The sequence below is a fragment of the Arachis stenosperma genome, chromosome 8 (assembly GCF_014773155.1).
Source record: "Arachis stenosperma cultivar V10309 chromosome 8, arast.V10309.gnm1.PFL2, whole genome shotgun sequence".
Classification (NCBI taxonomy): Eukaryota; Viridiplantae; Streptophyta; class Magnoliopsida; order Fabales; family Fabaceae; genus Arachis; species Arachis stenosperma.
In genome coordinates this window covers 47,282,667-47,300,618 of record NC_080384.1, presented here as the reverse complement: position 1 = coordinate 47,300,618, position 17,952 = coordinate 47,282,667, and the positions used below count along the sequence as shown (strand labels likewise).

At 32.9% G+C, this 17,952-nt stretch overlaps 2 protein-coding genes across 2 annotated transcripts; one reads left to right on the top strand and one right to left on the bottom strand.

Annotated features, from left to right (window-relative positions):
- Positions 1–1,245: 1,245 nt before the first annotated feature.
- LOC130944801 (uncharacterized) lies at positions 1,246–9,437 on the bottom strand. Its single transcript, XM_057873336.1, has 12 exons — positions 9,231–9,437; positions 6,781–6,829; positions 6,650–6,698; positions 6,312–6,382; positions 5,536–5,594; positions 5,302–5,394; positions 4,320–4,377; positions 4,004–4,140; positions 3,847–3,903; positions 2,928–3,025; positions 2,029–2,234; positions 1,246–1,561 (listed from the first exon to the last, which is right to left on the bottom strand). Exons 1-12 carry the CDS (start codon positions 9,306–9,308, stop codon positions 1,491–1,493), a joined length of 1,026 nt encoding a protein of 341 aa, XP_057729319.1. The 5' UTR covers positions 9,309–9,437; the 3' UTR covers positions 1,246–1,490.
- Positions 9,438–9,530: 93 nt separating this feature from the next.
- LOC130944802 (uncharacterized) lies at positions 9,531–12,448 on the top strand. The gene is made up of 4 exons (XM_057873337.1): positions 9,531–9,776; positions 9,862–9,930; positions 10,692–10,906; positions 12,144–12,448. The coding sequence occupies exons 1-3, from the start codon at positions 9,588–9,590 to the stop codon at positions 10,893–10,895; spliced, it is 462 nt and encodes a 153-aa protein (XP_057729320.1). The 5' UTR covers positions 9,531–9,587; the 3' UTR covers positions 10,896–10,906; positions 12,144–12,448.
- Positions 12,449–17,952: the final 5,504 nt, after the last annotated feature.

Genomic DNA, 17,952 nt, shown 5'->3' with positions numbered 1-17,952 from the left:
TCCACACCAAAATTGCTCTAAGATGTACACGCACTGCCTTTGCCCTCTGATGCTCTATAAATACTTAAGTAATACTTTCAAGTATACGTTATTTGATATTTTATTCAGATTTATTTCCTTAATATTCAAATACTGGAGTCTTTACATGTATACTAAAGCTCGTTTGCTTAATATCTTTGAGACTCATGCATATATACACAAATATACAAAATACATAAATATAAAGATACATAAATTTTATAATATATTTAATAATAATGTACAAGATACATATATATAAATTAAATATCAATTTTATTCTATTTTTTGTGTTTTATGCATTGATAATTTTAAAAATAATTAGAAATAAAAAGGTTAAATTTTGTGTCCTATGTATTATGTCTCTGTATCTCAACTTTAAAAAAATATTAAATACATGTATTTTGTGTGTATCTATGTATTATTATATCTATCCAAATCTGTGTCTAAACAAATATATACCACCATATCTAACCATTAGTATCTATATCTCAATAAATAAACACAACTTAAAGACCTTTGTTACATATCATCTCAGCACTCTCAAGTCAATTATCCAAAGTATCCCTGTCGTAATCACTTATCAGATTAACCTCTTCCTTTATAGATGGAATAAATATTAAGAAATTACATCAGTATAAACATTTTAGTTGTTACTCCACCCTCAAGACTTTTTACAAAGCGATTCTAGTCGAAAGACTGGTAACGTAACGAGGATGTGTTCGGAATATGTTCAAAGCTCATGATAACACCCCACCAAAAACAAAATTATCAGAATATGTTCCATGCTTTAACCACCATTCTTTTTTTTTTTTTTTTTTTGCGCATTCTCTTTTTCTGGCACTCAGACATTGCGCTGATAAAAGTTATTAAGGATAGTAATACCGAAAAGAACGAGTTATTAAGGATACCATCTCGACACGTTATTCTCAAATTTTTTAAGAATATTTTCATTTCCGGAAAAGATATAATTAGTAAAATATTTTGTATATACAAAACTACAACAGTTTAGTCTGCGTAATATCTTTTATGTTTGGACAACAGTTAATAAAAAGTATTAGAGCAAGAAAAAAAGTCAAGTTAATTTGTGGTGAGGCAATAATTGTTTATACTCTTAAATATTTGATTGAGTTTAATCACAATTCCTGCAACCATACGTGTAACACGTGTGCCAATACCTTGTCTCGTGTATTACTCCTTAATTCCTAATGTATTGGACTGTAATGATTGAGAACTAATTAAATGAAACTAAATTGCATACATAAGAGTTCAATAGTGAAGGAAAGATGAACTATAACTAAGTTTTGACTGTCTAGTGGTACTAATGATACAAGACACCAGTATTCATGGAACAATGAGGGGACAAAATACAAATGGTGGGTAAAAATTTCTCGGTTGTTTTTCTAACATATCGTAACATACTCTACTAAGAATTTGTACAGATAAATCTGGAATGCAGAAAAGCCAAAGCCCTAGGTGAGGCCTCTTTGCTGATTCACCTGTTGAAGCTCTTGAGGTAGATTTAATACAATTTCCGCATATGCTGGGAATGGGAAACAAATAACATAACATCACAAGTAAGAAAGGCGAGAGGAACACATGTTCATTACTAGTTCTGGTTGAAAATAACTGCCCAATTTGAAGTTTTCTTTTTTTTCCCACAAATAATTGTTTAATACAAAATTGTGGGTAACCTTATTTTTCTTTTCTAAGGGGAGAGTATAATGGAAAGAAATAATTAAAAAGGAGAAGTTATGCCATGAGGCTAGTTTTGTAAAATGTACCAAAACTACTTTTACATTGTGATGCTTCTTAATTATTTTCTTAATTTCTGTGTATAATTCGAAATGAACAATAATTTATAACCAGAGGTAGTACATTATAGTAGCTGTCAAACTGTCACGCAGTTCCAAATATCCAATTAGGACAAGGTTTTACTGGAGACAAGAGAAATAAACGACAAAAATACGTTAGATTGTTGGAAACTAAGCCAAGTTGTGTAGTTTTTACCTTCTGGTAAACTCATGCTTCGTAAGGCATCTTCTGCGTAGGTTAGCCGAATTGGAGGAGCTTGAGTTCCTGAGACTCCATCTTCCTTCCTGCTCAGTGATGCAGAACTAGCAGAGTTTTTCTTGAACATTGGCCAAGCTAACACCGAGATTCGAGTTGGAAGAAGTGAAGTGAGATCCGCATATCGAAGACTGACTGTTATCTTGCTGCAAAAGAAAACGAATTCTTCAGTGAATAATACTTTCAGTTTTCTTTTTTTTTTTTCTGCTTTTTGCATCAAGTTGATTGCCATAGGGAAAACCATATACATGATCATTTTGTAACATATAAAAGTGACTACTCATAATAGTTACAAAAGTACAAGACTCCAAAAGTTTGAATCTTGATTTTGAACAAGTCTGTAAACTCTGGTTCTCAATTTTCTGCATAACTTAACTGAAGGAAAGATGAATTGCTGAAGAACGTACTAGTAAATTAATTCCAGACAAACCCTAATCTGAAGTTCAGACAAAATGTACTAAGCGCATTTGGAAGCAAAATCACTGCTAACTTCCCCCTTTTGACCTTTAAGCATCATATCACACATAAACATGCCCTTAATTTCTTCTTTCTTTTTTTATTATAAAGTAGCATTTGCCAAAAAAAAGGAAAAAAAAAAGAAAAGAAACAAATGGAGAAAAGGCCACACCACCACTGCAGTATGATGCTTGCTGCACAACCATTTTCACTTCACCTTACTAACAGTTTATTCAACTATTCAATAATAAGTTAAAGAAACCCAAAATCAACATTTGTTTTGGGAAGTGAGAGGGATAACTTTAACAAGCTAAAAAATACTAAATGCAAAACATAAAAAACAAATAAAAAGAGGAAGAAACAGATCACTAAATGATACTCACCAATCAAAATCAACCCGCACAAATTCAACCATGTGATAAGGAAGACTATGATACAGCTCCCTAATTTGATTTCCATAAATTTCCTTTATAAGTCTAACCTGCATGATATTTAGAAGAGAAGAAAGAAGTGGGGGATTATTGTTTGATTATATCAGAAAAATATAATTTATAGGTAAATAGGTTCAACATAGTTAGTTAATTTTTATTTAGCAGGTAATTAGCTATAACCGGATGTATTGCATCATATTAGATCAGATATAAAGAATACAAATGAGTCCTTAGCTTCAGCTCATATTCCATGTAAATAATATTACATGAAAAAAAAAGCATATCAGTCAAAGATAATAATGACTGCCCAAGAAAATCATGCAAGTGAATTTTCTCATATCATAGAAAATTTAGTTACAAATCAATGAACAAAGTATTATACATATTACCCCCTCAAGTTTTCAAATTAACCCTTATTTCCCTTAACTATTTAAAGACATCACACTAATCCCTATATCTTTTTTTATAAAAAAGATATATTAAAACTATATAAAATGGCTATCATACCCTAAATTCTTCAAATAAATTAAGGGATGTAAGTGTCAACTAAAACATTGTTGGGGATAAAATGTGAGATCATCACACCTCAAAAAAGGTACATGTACTTTGCACTTACGTAAAGCATATCCCACTGATAATAAAAACCAAATGTTAATATGTTGTTTTATGGATGTTTTCAGGTAATCAGAAAGAACTTGCTACAAACATCTTAGGCCATTCATTCTTCCATAATAAATACTTGAAGATGTGTAAGCTTTTACTCCACATGTATAATAGTAAGATCATGCAAATTAGGACACATCGGTTGCAAAAAAAAAAAAGAAAAAAAGCATATTAAACCTCTTAATTATTACATACATGCATCATCTACCTGTTCCCGTCTATCCACATATGCCTGCAGAAGCTCTCCAATGTGATCTATGAATTTCTGAAAGCAAACCAATAAGAAACGTTTATAAATAAAAAAATAAATTAAAAGAAAACAGAGAGAAAATTGGTGCAGAGTCAACACAGATAATTTGCCATACCATTGCGTTGGATGAAAGGAGATCATTTTCTATTTCTCGTATTGGCAAGAAAAATGGAACTGTGTGTTCAAGGACAGTCATTTTTTCAAGAAATGACTTGCTCTCTAATACACAATGGTACAACTCACAAGGTTCACCTGGCAATAAATGAGCAGGAATTAATGACAAAGGAAAAACAAAGACAAAATGGAAAAGATAAAGGGCAGGTACAAAAAGGTCCAGCCTACATCTTGCCATTCCTAACATTGTCATCTTACGAGTTAAATAACATACTCGTGTTAAGTTTGTCAAGAGCAATTTGTATTTTTCAAATTACCAGCAAAAGACGTCTCATACTGTATGCCAATTCTTGCCCCTTCCAAACAGCAAATTACCTGCTTCCAAATAACAATCAATATGAAAAATGACCATCTAGTTGTGAAGTTAACAGAGAAGTGACAACTAAGTACAGCAATGACAATGCTGTCAAAGCAAACTCCTGGGAAAATCACCAACTTTTCACGGAAGCAGGAAGAGGATAAAGAAACAATATTATTAGCAAACAAAAAGAGAAAATGCAACAAGTGGGACAATTCGGGAAAGACAACATATGAGAAGCATGAAAAAAACTAGAAAAGTATACAGTGTACTCCCATGAAACAACCACAAGCATATTATCAAAGTGATAGCAACTACCATGAAATAATCATATTATCAGAGATAGCAACTCCCATGAAACAACCATAAGCATAATTTCAAAGAGAACTAATAAACATAGCACTAATCAACCATACAACTGCCTACAGTGTACTTGAAAACTATGAATGATACCGCATTACTGATGAAGACATACAAACACTTTTCCAGGTAAGATAACAAGAGAATACTCAATACTCAATAGTTTCTAGGGGATTATTGATACCTCTGTCAAAATCAAATCTGAAAACCAACAACTCAGCCCCATAATAGAATCCCCCCATTAATTTCCAATGCAATTAGTAACTTAGCATATATATCCCCTAGAATGCTTGAGCAAGCATGAGTAATTTTAGTATCATGAAGAATCAATTATGTTATGGATCAAAATCCACATTAAGTAATGCAACCCATGTTTACAAACTTATTTATGCATGCTAATGAATAAGAATATCTATGACTCCAACTTCTAACCTCCAAGCTCATATCATCGGCCTACCATTGCTCTAAAGCTTCTGTGTCTATAAGCTTACAAACATTCAACTTTTAGGTGCAGTTACTGAAAATTAACTAGTCTCATGAGTGAAATGTGATTCAGGATGCAGCATTCATATACTACTTACCTTGTTTCCAATTTTATAAGTAATCTTTTCCTGAGGAGAAGGCAAAAGGTTAGCATCCCCAGACATTGCTTTTCTGTCTGCCTCCATATGCACCTGATAGGGAACACATTTTACTGTTTCACATTATTACTAATGTCAACAATGAAATTGAAAACACAATTGATAATGGAGGTCATCAAAGTCAAATATCAGAATACAAATGAGAAGAAAAAGGTAAAAATCACAAATCCATACCCGCTCTCTTATTGTAGCTAGTAGACCATCATTCCACTGTTCCTTGTCCAAACATATCTCTGCCAAAAGAAAAATAAAGGATGGAAGGGAAAGAAGGAGTAAAGACATAATTTTCCTGAATATATAATTTCCAATAAACAAGATAGCAATTGAAGATATAAATGAAGAGAATAAGTACTTGAAGAAATATAATAAAAGTGAATCTCATCAAGTGAACCAGGATTTAAATATTAAGACTTTCCCAGTTTTCTCTCGTTAAGCTTTAAAAAAAATGCTTTAAACTATGCTATATCTCATCCTCTGTTCAATTCCCTTAGGTTGTCCATGCAAAAATGACCCTGATAATGATTCTATATAATTAGTTAACAATAACAGGATCATGATTTAATTCTTTTGTTTTGGTCCTGTTAAATACTTGCTAGTCCAAAACACAAAATGCAGAGATTTTGATTTTTGATTTGTGAACAGTATTACTTCAACCAACCAATAGCCAAGCACTGAAAGATCAGCCTCTATTTAAGCTGAGCTAAGATACACGGTATAGAAAAATATTATTCTGCCATTTGTATAATATGATGCCTTATCAGTTGTCCTATCTCTAATTAATCCAATCAGCACCTCATCCCATGCTCCCCCAAAGACAGTGAGAGGGGATATATGCAAACACACACCAAGAAAAGCAGCTTAATCAATGGACATGAAACTTGAACCAAGGCGGAGCCAGATCACTATCCACTATTTATTAAAGAATTTGCAAACATCAAAATCAAAGCTACCTTCAGTTTGAGAAGCTCTTGCAGCTTCAAATTCTTTCTGTAAGCGTTCAAATATTATCTTGTCAGAATCCCTGCAAACCCAGCAAATTCATGTAAAAATTTGATACCACAGCATACAGCATTTGACAGAGATAAACATGTTGAAAGAATATTCTAAATCATATCCAGTAACAAATGTCCTTCACATTCTTTAGCATCACCATGGATCATGAACAACTTCAATCAGTTCTACAAATATTAATATTAACTGGCAGTTCAATTAGGTGCAATTGTGTCTTTTCAAAAATGAAATGAAGTATTGAACTACAAAACAGTCCTCATCTTCAAAGCATTTTTACCTAGAAAGACGCTCTGTCAAATCTCCGTGTCTTTTAAGCAAGCTTCCAACTGGCATAAAAACAAATGGTATAACTTCTAAATCATGTAGAAAAAGGAAGAAATGCAAATGAAAACCAGATTAGAGACTTACATTTAGCCTTAGTAATCTCCAGTCGATTATCATCATCTTGCATAAAACTCTGGAAAAAAGAGAACCCAAAAACAGTTTCAGCTAAGAAAGAAAGAAAGAAAATTAATATTGCATATAACAAGGGAAATATGTAACTAAAAAAATATTCAAATCTAGTTGAAAACACTGTACATGGTAAAAGACACACTAACATCATACAAAGTTTAACTTTACAAAGCAATCACAGGATATTTTGTTTTCACACAAGTGTAATATATAGTCATATAGATTGACAACTGCGATTGTAGAATTCTAAGAGGCAGCTTTAGCTTGTGACACTAATTTTGATTACAAAAGCTTAAAAGTTAAAATTCTATTCCTGTCTGTTTATAAACAATTCGAAATTTGAATCTTCATTAAATATCTTATTCATGTAAAGAATGGATTAACATCTTGTTCTACTATTGGAATTTTCAGGCTTCCAAAACATCATGAACAATTCAAAATTTCAAATCTCCATCCCCATAGCTGTGCACAGAAATAATGCATTATCATCTTATTAAATAATTTGGACTTTAAACATTTTAGTTCCTTTTCTAAAACTCCATGCCCATGCATCAAACGAGTATTTATCCAGCAATAAAAAAGCAAAATGGAAACTTATACCTATCTATAACCATCCTTAATAATTACATGTAACCAACTAGTAGTGCCATATTGACAGGAGTCAAGAAGACAGATATATATTTTTATCATTTCAAATAACACCTATGTGATAACATCAGGCTGTCGCCGTCATCTAATTCTTTAGACTTCACTTTCTTTGTTACGTAACAAGCCTACAGGGGATTCTAAGTTTATCTGCATTAAACATGGCATACAACATCAAATTATCATGTATCATGAAGGTCAACCATATGGCTATAAATCATAATTAAAGGTATGAAAGCCAGTTGATGGTAAAGCTCCCTACATACTCAGGTATAGTAGAAACAGCTCCACCGCATCAGATCATAAGGCAAATTCCACAATGTTACTAGGTCAAGCATTTTAAGCCAATGGGTAATTAATCTAACAGGTACCTTGTTCCTAAACCTGTATGAACTTGATTATCACCTAGCAACCCAAAATGAAAATCACTGAAAGAAGATCTGGACTATACAGTCCAGAGCTGAAGCTTTTACATCTGATTCCATGCTCATATTCACAGCCTAATTATCTAATTCTGTACTGAAGCTATTGATTTACACCATTTATCTCTTTTATTCTCATATTTACTATCTTCAACTAGAATTTGGTTCATCGTGCACTTACATCATTATGTTTCTAGAATCATTAATTCAGATAACATTATGTTTTAAAGTATTATCATGGTTTAATTTGTATTTATCTGATTTTGGCCATGTTTTGCCGTTATATAAAAAAAGTTTCTAATACTTCTTTCCAAATATACCCATCATCACTTCAATGAATGGCCTGATTACCTCACCAAATCAAAATGATGCAGTTTTATGGGTAGCCACCTCAACCTCAGCCTACTCTCCCCCACATGACAGCACTAATGCAGCAGCTGGATGCTGAAAATCCTAAGCCTATCAATGTTCCCAGCATGTTGACTACCCCGACAGCCACCAAACAAAAGTTAAATAAATACAAAGAGATTAAAACTGCAGGAAACATTGCAATAATGCAATACACAAAGCTCTTTTTCCCCCTTATTCATGCTCATCAATCCCAAATTAACAATGAGGAGAGCAATTATAATAAATGAGAAAAGAAACAACAAATAGACATCCAAACCAACCAGCACTTATTGAGGTGAGAACTGAGAACCATTACCACTACCCCCTTTAACTGCATAATACATATGGCCGCCCAGCATATAGTTCAATTTGCTGCATGGTTGTACAATAATCTCAGTAGAAAGAGGAGGTAAAGAAAGGAAGAAACAGTAAAGCTTCAAAGTGGTCCTTGACAAAAGAAAGTTGATAAACCCTCCAAATTGGTGTAACTAAAAACCTTCTTAATTTAAAATTGAAAATTGCACTCCTATCTATTGCGTAATCCTTAATTAGACACTGTGTAAAACTGTAAAAGTTAGGTCAAATTATTCCTTCTTAGGGATCTCAGTCACCAAAAAAGGATTAATTGTGGAGCAATGAAAGCACCACATGTCAACATCTACAAGACCACCATAAATTCATGGTGAATAAATTACTCGGATATCTATAACTATACAAAACAAACCAAATAGTAAATAAATAAACTTAAAAACGATGTTCTACTATAGAATTCTAACTAACAACAGTGAAATCACATGAAGAAACACCGCATTAGGGTTTCTTATTGCAATGATAACAGCAAAAAATTGAAAGGAATGCATAGAAAGGCCCCGGAATTCACTACCGTAACAAGAAATTAATTAACAACAAAACAAAGAGAGAAGATGAAAGAAAGAATGGATAAGAGACCTTGCGAGAAGAGGAATTGGTAGAGAATGGATATTTTCGAGGCCTCTTTCGAAGGGATTCATCGATGTCGCTATCCATGTGTTTGTTTTCTTCTTCTTCTTCTTCTTCTTCTTCTTCGTAGTGATGAATGCCGCGGTAGTAGCAATGAGCGAAGAACACAAACACAATAGGGGTGGACAAGCTCTCAGTCTTCCCACTGCGGAGAAAATTGGAAACATTTTATAAATTGGGCTCGGCCCAACATAATGGGCCGAAATGTGCTTATTGGGCCCTGTTGATAATATTCTCAGAAAAACCGATTTCTGGAAAAACAATAAACGTTTCCGGAAATTTCGCTCTTCATAACGAAACGAAAAAATGAGAGGAATTGGTGGGCCCCTCCTATGCCTCGGAGATCTCCTCAGCGACGTCGGAGAAGAAGGAGACGCCGCCGTGGTGGTGTCACCGGTGGCGGAATATCGCCGCCACGAAAAGCCTCCTGCTTCCACTTGCCTTTTAGATCTAGAAGGCGATTCTCATGTCCCTGACCTTACCAAACTCTTCCAGGTTCAGCACCTTACACTTTTCGTCGTTTCGCACTAATTCACCATCCATCTCTATTCCATTGCTCTAATTTCTCATTCGTTTTCAGGAAAACTATGATCACTTGGTTTCGGCACTTGCTGGCACCGATCATTCTTGGACTTCTCTAACCTTAAAGGTAAGTAAATTGAGATAGCTATAATATAAGTTTAGTATAAGAGTGTCATTTTGATGCAATACATTATAAAAAGTGTAATTTTGATGCAATATATTATAAAAAAGTAATAATTTTTGCTGATACGAGGAGTGTAATTTTGATGCAATATATTATAAAAAGTAATAATTTTTGCTGATATGAGGTTACGAAATTAGAGTTTAATTTTGACGTACTATTCTTTTAGATTATCATTTAAGTTTCAACCTAAAAGCTAGTTATTTTTGTTAATGTGTCATTACATAATTAGATACATGAACATTAAAAAATCTTCTAGAATCAAGAGAATCAGTGGATTTGGAGAAAATTGACAATTTGAATTTAGTGTTACAAGATGCATGATTTTTGGTATGTAGAGCTAAAATAAAACCATCAATATCTACAAGAGTCACCGACTCCTGATAAGTGATTAACTCTCACTAATAGTGTCCTTGTCAGAATTTAATCTATCTATTTGGTTATTTGTTAGCCGACCCCACTTAGTGGACAAGACTTTGTTGTTGTTGTCGTTGTTATTTGGTTATTTGTTATCACTTATTAGCTAGGTGATTTTTAAGATAAATCCTAATGATATAAAAATGTAAAATTGGAATGGTAATTAAAAAATTATGTTGCAGTACTAGAATTCAAATAACCAAGTTAAATATTGTTGGTAGTATTACTTTTATGGTGTGATTGATGGATCTTGCTCTTTTTCATTAATAATTTTTGTGGGGTTTATTTAGCTGTGCACTGCTCTAGAGACTGCGAATCAGTTGGTTCAATCAACCAGCACAAATGTTACATCGTTATCTGAGAAAATTGGGGAGCTTCAGAAAATTGTTAAGAGGGCGGATTCTGCCATAGCTGCAGCAAGGGAAGTTCATGCTGTCATGGATAATAACAATGGTATTATGGGAGGTTCAAGTAGTACAACTTCCAGGGCTTGAATTAAGACAAGGTTAGTAACATACTAACATTATACATGAATACATGATGTTTTATTGCTTTGTCGATGTTAATGGATGCTCCATGCTGGTGGTGTGGGATGATGTATTTCAAAAGAAACTGATGTAACATAGCGAGTTTTTTAGTAGCAGTTTTATTTCATGTCCTTTAGTTGGCTGTTTGATCCTGGATTTTGGCTGAGGAAAATATATACGATACCTCTTGACATAATACAAAGATATTTAGTGTTTTATATAGGAAAAGAATGAAAAAGAGTATTGACAGGGTATTAAATAAATTTGTGGTTATTAATCTCAGACTCAGAAAACATTGGTTTTAGCACTACGAAGAGTGCTTTGGAGGTCTGCAAACTTCAGTGGTTTAGCACATCATCATTGTGAATCCTATTAAGAACAATGGTTGTAATGAAAAGATCATAAATTCACAATTGAATGAGTCATAGACATCCTAAGAGAACTTAGAAGGTATTCAGAGTGGTTGAAGAACTGCAAATAAGATTTACTGAGTAATGCATTTATCCCAGTAATTTAGATTGATCAATTCAAGTTTTTTGTGATACTCTTTCAGTTAAAAGTTAGGTTATAGGCAAGGTACTTGATACTTGATGGGAGTTCTAAACCTGCATTTAGCGAACTTCCATGATAGAAATACTGAAACCTTGAGGGACACAGAATTGTTAGGAGAATATATAGTTACAAAGTCAAGCAAATTGCCTTTATCATCCTAGGACGGGTTTCCTCTGTATTCTCTCTATCTTTGCTGTCTCATTGTCTTTGTATTTGTATCTTGGCAGTTGGCATATTCTCCTGTTTATACCTCTTGCTTCAAATGCAGTAACTCTGCTAAACTTAAGGGGGGATCTATGAATTCAATGGGAATAATAATATTCCAGTTTATACCTTGGAGGCTTGGACCAATTCCTATTAATTAGGTTTATTCATTTTGGAAGTAGGAAAAAGGCAAGTCTATGTGGCAGTGTGTAGTTTACACCACTATGTGGAGTATTTGGTTGGAGGGCACTCTGCTTACATTCAACTACAAATTTTTGGACAAACAAGCTTTATGGGATACAATTCAATGTTTGGCATCAATATGGTGTAAAGCCCATGATCTTTACCGATTGAAAAGCTTTTCTTCATTGATATCTCTTCTATTTTTATTGCTGCTGTCATTTTTTGATATAGTAGAGGGGAATTCTTATCCTTTGTTTACATTTCAATGTTCTGCAGCTGGTCCCAAAGATACAATGGAGCATGTGTTAGAGAAGACTTATGATCTTTGAACGGCTTTGATACCTTGTTCCAAATTTCTAATTAGGTAGCTGTTTTGGTTATGTCATTTTTCACATGTTTCATATGTTTCTGTTAAGGATGATTTTAAATGGTGAAAAGTTCGTTAAGAGAAGTGATAATTGTCAACTAAAAGCTAGATGTAAGTATAATATTGATAAACTACAAGGGATGTGAGTATATTTCATACATATATTATTAGTAAACCATTTGAGAGTATACTCGGAAATTATTTTTTTCAACCTTCACTTCTTAGAATGTAGGGTTTGAGAATTAAATAAAAAAAAATCAAATTGATTGATATTGGTTGAAAAATAGTTGGTTTCCTAATTAAATTCTTTTATGCTTTAGCTTTTCTGCTCTAATACTCTCAATAATTCAGTTAATTGTTCATCGTACTTTATTTCTATTGTATTAATCTTATGAAATGTAACTTGGGGTTACTTTTGAAGCAAAAATTTGCGGGAAGTTGTGTGGTGCTGACCCCCTCTGTCAGCATGCTATGTTGTTCATGCGTGTCCTGGGGAGAACACCGTGTGAGGGCATAGTGTTGTTGATTCCCGTTATACGTTTTGGTGAGAGTAGAGAATTAATCGCTGATATGCTATTAATGAAGCTTTGGTCATGGGTAGTAGTAGTAGTTGATGGGACGACGATTTAATTAAAGGGGAATGATGAAAATTAAAAGCGCCACCAAAAAAGGAGGATATTGAATATTATTAAGAATATTCACACCACGAACTCCTCCTTAGCATTACATAGAAATTACCCATCATTTGCCCGATTAGTCAGAACGGGATATATTCAAACCCTGAACCCTAACCTAGCACTCTTACCATGAGGTTGATGCGTCTGGACAACTTAGCATGCTTACAAAGGAGGTCAACACCACAGAATTTTCCTAAATCAATATGTGCGTCCATACATAAACAACACATTCTTAGTTGAACCAAACGAACTAATGTAGCAATATGCCTAACCAAAGAATCATATCTTAATTTGACAATCAAGCGATCATTGAGACACAAAATAAAAATAGCAAGTATGGAGCTTATGATATACAGTTTGACCGTTAACTTTATGTCCAATGATGGGAAAGTGTCCGGTTACTGCACCATTAGCATAGAGTTGAAGCAATCAAAGCCAAAATGTCCAATATAACTTTATTAATGGAGGGTTTCAAATACTATTAAGTTTGTCACACAGGTACATGATCATATGCATAAAGCAAAATTCAAACTCTCGATACTTACTTAAGTGGACTAGTGAGCTAACTACTAAATCAATTCAACTTGGTTACAACACTCGCAACTTTGCTAACAAGTAATTTACAACATTTCTTATATCAGCTAAAAGAAAGTTATGAATTAGAGAAATTCTCCCATGATCCTAGAGTGCTCTAAAAGCAACCAACAATAATAATTAAGAGTTATTAAAAAAAATTAAGATTGAATGGGTTAGAGTTACTCTTACCACATGCATCAAATGTGCTCTAAACGCATACTAGCATTTCTCTACGCATCATGATACTTGCTAGCTAAGACGCAGCTAAAGAGGTTACTTGTGCACATAAAAGTCATTTATGACACCATCAACTGATAAAAAACAAAATTGTACCTATGTTCAGGAAATTCATATAGCATATTACAGCAAACGCAACATTTGGAAGCCTTTGCATTCAAGTGTCATTTTGTAATCTAAAAAACACTTGAAAAAATAATATCTAAAGTCTTTAAATTGTGTTATTAAGTTTAAGTCAAAACTATATTCTAAAAAAGATAAATATAAATAATATTCTTTGTACATTTATTCTAATAGTAACTTTTTTATTTATTTTAAAATTAAATATAAGCATTTTAGTCAAGTCAGTATATATCAATGTATTTTAATCTCTCAACTTTTTAAATTTTATGCTCATTTATATCTTCAAGTTTTTCAAAGGCTTCAAAACACTACTTTATAATTTGAAGCATCTTAAGAAGATGTCTAAAACAACTTTATTTTGATCATAAAATTTCATCATTATCTAAGTTGTCTTAGATATTTAACAAAAGAGTCTATTGAATTAGATGCTTATATATCTTGGTGCATACAAATTCAATGACTTGATATGGGAGTTAATACTCAAAATGATTCTAACTCAATTTAGCTCTCAAATTTTCAATTGACTCTATTTGTACCTTAAAATTTTGACCTGTGTCTCAATTTGACTCTTTCATCGTTTTCTGTCACTGAAAAGCTGACATGATAATTTCAATTGACACTTGACATTGTCTAAACGATGTCATTTAACTCTTGGCACCGAAACAACGTCGTGTGACATGAGAAGGGGGTTAAACAAAAACTCAAACGTTAACTACGTCAAAAGTGAAACTCCAATTAACCATTCTTCTTCTTCCTCCTCCTCCTCTCGTATAGGTCGAGTCAATAAAGAACCATTGTTGTTGTTGTAACTAACTGATGTTTAAAGCTTTTCTCACTTGTTTCGCCCCCTTCATAGCCATTTCTTTAAAAAGAGGTTAGTAACAAAATCGATGTTCTCAACATACAATGCTTTGTTTTTTGCAAAATGTTGATTGAGGTTTGTTTTTCGTTTTTTTCACTCTACTTCATCAGTAAATTTTTGGGAGACTTTGATTGATTATGGTTGTTGGTGATGGTAGGATTCTTGTATGCTAGGGTTTAATTATTATTATTTTTTTGTATATATGTGACTGTGATCAACTGAATTTTTTAATTCTTTGTCCGTTTAAATAGTCATTAATCCCTTATATTCCATTTTAAAATAACAATCTTTCCATTTTAATTTTTTGTCCATTATTTTTCAGTTCAAATTACATATATTTATATCGTTAGAGCAATTGTATTACTCCTTGATCAATTTAAAATGACAATGTTATTCTTTTATGGTTCTCTAATATAATTACTGTACATCACAGAAAGAATACAATTACATATATTTAGATAATTGTATTACTGTAGCAACTATGATTCTCGTATAAGTTTGTCATTTTAAATTATTATAGCAATGTAGAAGGAATACAATTACTGTACATCATAGAAATTTGGTAAAATCAGTTGTAAGAGTTCTTAATATTGTAGAAACTTGGTCTTGGTAAAATTAATTTATATTGGAATGAGAAAGTATTGCATGAAAGACATTGGATTTAAACTAGACATCTTTAACAAAATACTCTACTCTAAAATTTAAGTTTTAACACCTCTTTTTTTTAATATTTGTCAAAACACTTTTGATTGATTAACTTATTCAATATATTAAAACTAGACCCCAATTGAATTGTCTGTAATCTGAATCACTGTTTTTAATATATTGAACTTAGTGTTGCTTTTAATCATCTGTGTCTTTTTTAATTTTATTTATAAATGGATAATGGTATAATGATTGTGTATCATTATGGAGGTAGTTTTGTCACCAAACTAATGGTAGTTTGGTTTATGATAATGATCACACTGATGAGTTGACTGGACTGCATAAAAATTTACTAGATGTATTTTCACCGAAAAATTATTACAAAGTCCTAGATTATGATAATATGGTTGAGTATTGGTAGCTTGTTCCTGGTAGACCTATAAAAAGTGGACTGCAAACACTAAGTCATGACAAAGAGTTGCTAGAGATGTGCTTCTATGCAAAGAATAATGAGGGAAGAATGCACACATATACTATGAGCATGTAGTTTTTCAATCCATGGTAGATGAAGCACCTGAATTGATAGAGTTAACACCCAATGCCACTAGTGTAGACAGAGATGTCAAAGAGACCACATCTAGCCCAAAGGATACACCAATCATTCCTTCCGAAGAAAACAACCTTAAACCACCTGAATTTACTACAACTCATAGCAAATCATCCATCAATTCCACAACTAAAGGCATTTCTAATGCAGCATCCAATTCCCCACCTCAATCTGTTTTCAACTCCCCATTGAAGGAGATAGTCCAACCAAAAATAGCACCTAAACCCACACCTAAGTCTGAACCAGCACTTAAGGAGACACCAAATGCAAGAGAAAATTCTGGAATCTAAGAAAAAAATAACTTTTAAGATGGACTCAATACAAGAATCAAATTCTGGAACAGCTGTACGCTTGGCAGAATTTATAAAATTCGTTCTCACCGCAAACTTCACACCACCAACAATAAAATAGAATACTATTTGCAATGTTGACTGGAAGAAGTTGTGTGAGACATATTTTGTAGAGAGTCTTTTCAAATTATGCTCTTTTGATATTTTAAGACTTTTTTTTGGTTTTCCACGGTATCCTCCAACCCGGCAGGTCAAGGACTAATCCGTCGCGGTACTGAGCTCCATTTAAAGACTTTGTTATGTAGAATATTTTGAAACTGTGTTATGTGGAATATTGTAGTATGTTACATATACTGCTATTGCTAATGTTGTTTATCACCGATGACAATTATTAATCACTATGAATTACTAAATGAATGACTATCTTTTGTTTTTTTATAACTTATTTTATAAAATTTTATACCTCTTTCATATAATCTCAGTTTTAAACAACTTTCACATAATACATCATTATCCAAAAAAACATAAAATTTTATTTCTATTTTGTCATCAACTTCTAGCTCTGAAAAAAAAATCAAATGCATAACAATATTTCATTCACACAATTGATATCATATTTATATATATTTCATCCCACCTAATCACAAATCCAAAAATAATGACAAACACAAACAACATAATATTCCGCATTTTTAATATTCTATTTTCAATTTCAACTGCACTAATTTTTCATCCTACAAATATTTTCCAATAATCTTCACTAACTTGAGTTTCATTTCTCTTAATTATGGCTCTTCTTCAACATCTGCCCATTTAAAAAAGTCGCACCATCTCTTACTGATAGTCTACAACACCAAAAACCCAGAAAAAATTGGGAGGAAGAACAACTACAAAACCAAGAAGAATTTCAGAAATAAGATAGTTACAACAATTCAACCAACTTACATTATATTTAGGGTATCCATAAAATAGTTTCTATGGATTGGAATTCGTCCCAGACCATCGAAGAACAGGTCGCAACCCATAACCGCACGAATGCAAAACCTTCCCACCTCTGTCATGGTGTGCGTTCTTCACTCAGCCACCATGCGAACGAACTCTATTAAAACTACCGGAGTCTTGGCTGCTGCTCCCCAATATCCTTCCCAACTCTTGAAAAAACTACTATAATTTGGGAGAATTGGAACTGCTAGGTTTTATGTTCAAATTGTGAGGGGTTAATTTAATGCCATGAAGAATTTGGTCGCATCAACAAAAGAACCAAATTGAAGTACGGATCAAAATTTTAAGGATATAATTATAGTCAATTAAAAGTTTAAAGATTAAATTAAATTAGAAGTCAAATTACAGAAATCATTTTAAGTAGTTCACTTGTTATAAGAAAAATTGTCTGTGTTGGATTCGAGTCCCTTCTCATACTAAGGCCACCTTCAGTTTCCTCCCTCCTACTTTTTCAGGCCGTCCATCTAACTCCTCCTCAGCTTCTTACTCCATTCTTTCCGTAGCATTTTCATGGGTCAGAGCATGAGATGTCCAACAACTGAATTAGCTTTCCCATGTTGACTTCTCCATCAGCATCTTTCCATACCCTATCCCTATCTGTTATAGCTTTCATCTTCCTGCCAAACCCATATCATTTTGTCCTTTTCTTTCATCCTTTTAAGGCGATTTAGTTAGTATTTACAGTGAAACATAAACATA

Coding starts and splice junctions, on each gene's coding strand:
- LOC130944801 (XM_057873336.1), bottom strand. CDS start 9,308: ATGGATAGCGACATCGATGAATCCCTTCGAAAGAGGCCTCGAAAATAT. Junction 6,699..6,780: donor GGAGATTACTAAGGCTAAAT/GTAAGTCTCTAA, acceptor TTTTTATGCCAG/TTGGAAGCTTGCTTAAAAGA. Junction 5,395..5,535: donor TAGCTACAATAAGAGAGCGG/GTATGGATTTGT, acceptor GTTCCCTATCAG/GTGCATATGGAGGCAGACAG.
- LOC130944802 (XM_057873337.1), top strand. CDS start 9,588: ATGAGAGGAATTGGTGGGCCCCTCCTATGCCTCGGAGATCTCCTCAGC. Junction 9,777..9,861: donor ACCTTACCAAACTCTTCCAG/GTTCAGCACCTT, acceptor ATTCGTTTTCAG/GAAAACTATGATCACTTGGT. Junction 9,931..10,691: donor GGACTTCTCTAACCTTAAAG/GTAAGTAAATTG, acceptor GGGTTTATTTAG/CTGTGCACTGCTCTAGAGAC.